Source organism: Penaeus monodon, chromosome 25 (genome assembly GCF_015228065.2).
Source record: "Penaeus monodon isolate SGIC_2016 chromosome 25, NSTDA_Pmon_1, whole genome shotgun sequence".
Lineage (NCBI taxonomy): Eukaryota > Metazoa > Arthropoda > Malacostraca > Decapoda > Penaeidae > Penaeus > Penaeus monodon.
In genome coordinates this window covers 8,956,101-8,956,596 of record NC_051410.1, presented here as the reverse complement: position 1 = coordinate 8,956,596, position 496 = coordinate 8,956,101, and the positions used below count along the sequence as shown (strand labels likewise).

The following is a 496-nucleotide window of genomic DNA, read 5'->3' as shown; positions in this document are numbered from 1 at the left end:
AGGGCTCGCACACGCATCACCGACGAGCAGCTGAAAATACTGAGAGCTCACTTCGACATCAACAATTCCCCGACGGAAGAGCAGATCAACGAGATGGCCAAGCAGAGCGGACTGCCTCCCAAGGTAATTAAACATTGGTTCCGTAACACGCTGTTCAAAGAGCGACAACGCAGTAAAGACTCGCCCTATAATTTTAGCATCCCTCCGTCCACCACACTTAACCTGGAGGAGTATGAGAAGACAGGTGAAGCCAAGGTCATGCCACTAAACCCGGACGAGGCACGGGAGATCGTGGCGCTCAACAGCTCCCGTGAGGAGGACAAGATGACCGAGCGGTTCTCCAAAGAGCAGGAAGAATCCGCACACGACCGCGCCGCCACCGCATCCCCGCTCAACAAAGTTCCTAGTCTTACACAAGACAATAGCCGAGTACAAGAAAAGAACGGGGAAGGTATAGGCGGGTCTGGCCTCAGTGCCCAACATCACCAGTTACGGG

The 496-nt window shown here is 54.2% G+C and overlaps 1 protein-coding gene across 1 annotated transcript in view; it reads left to right on the top strand.

Annotated features, from left to right (window-relative positions):
- Positions 1-496, top strand: part of LOC119589315 (zinc finger homeobox protein 3-like) — a gene marked incomplete at its 3' end in the record, with an annotated part of 49,709 nt that overhangs the window by 46,536 nt on the left and 2,677 nt on the right. The window contains 1 exon segment of the mRNA XM_037937937.1: positions 1-496. Coding sequence (XP_037793865.1) covers positions 1-496 — 496 coding nt within the window.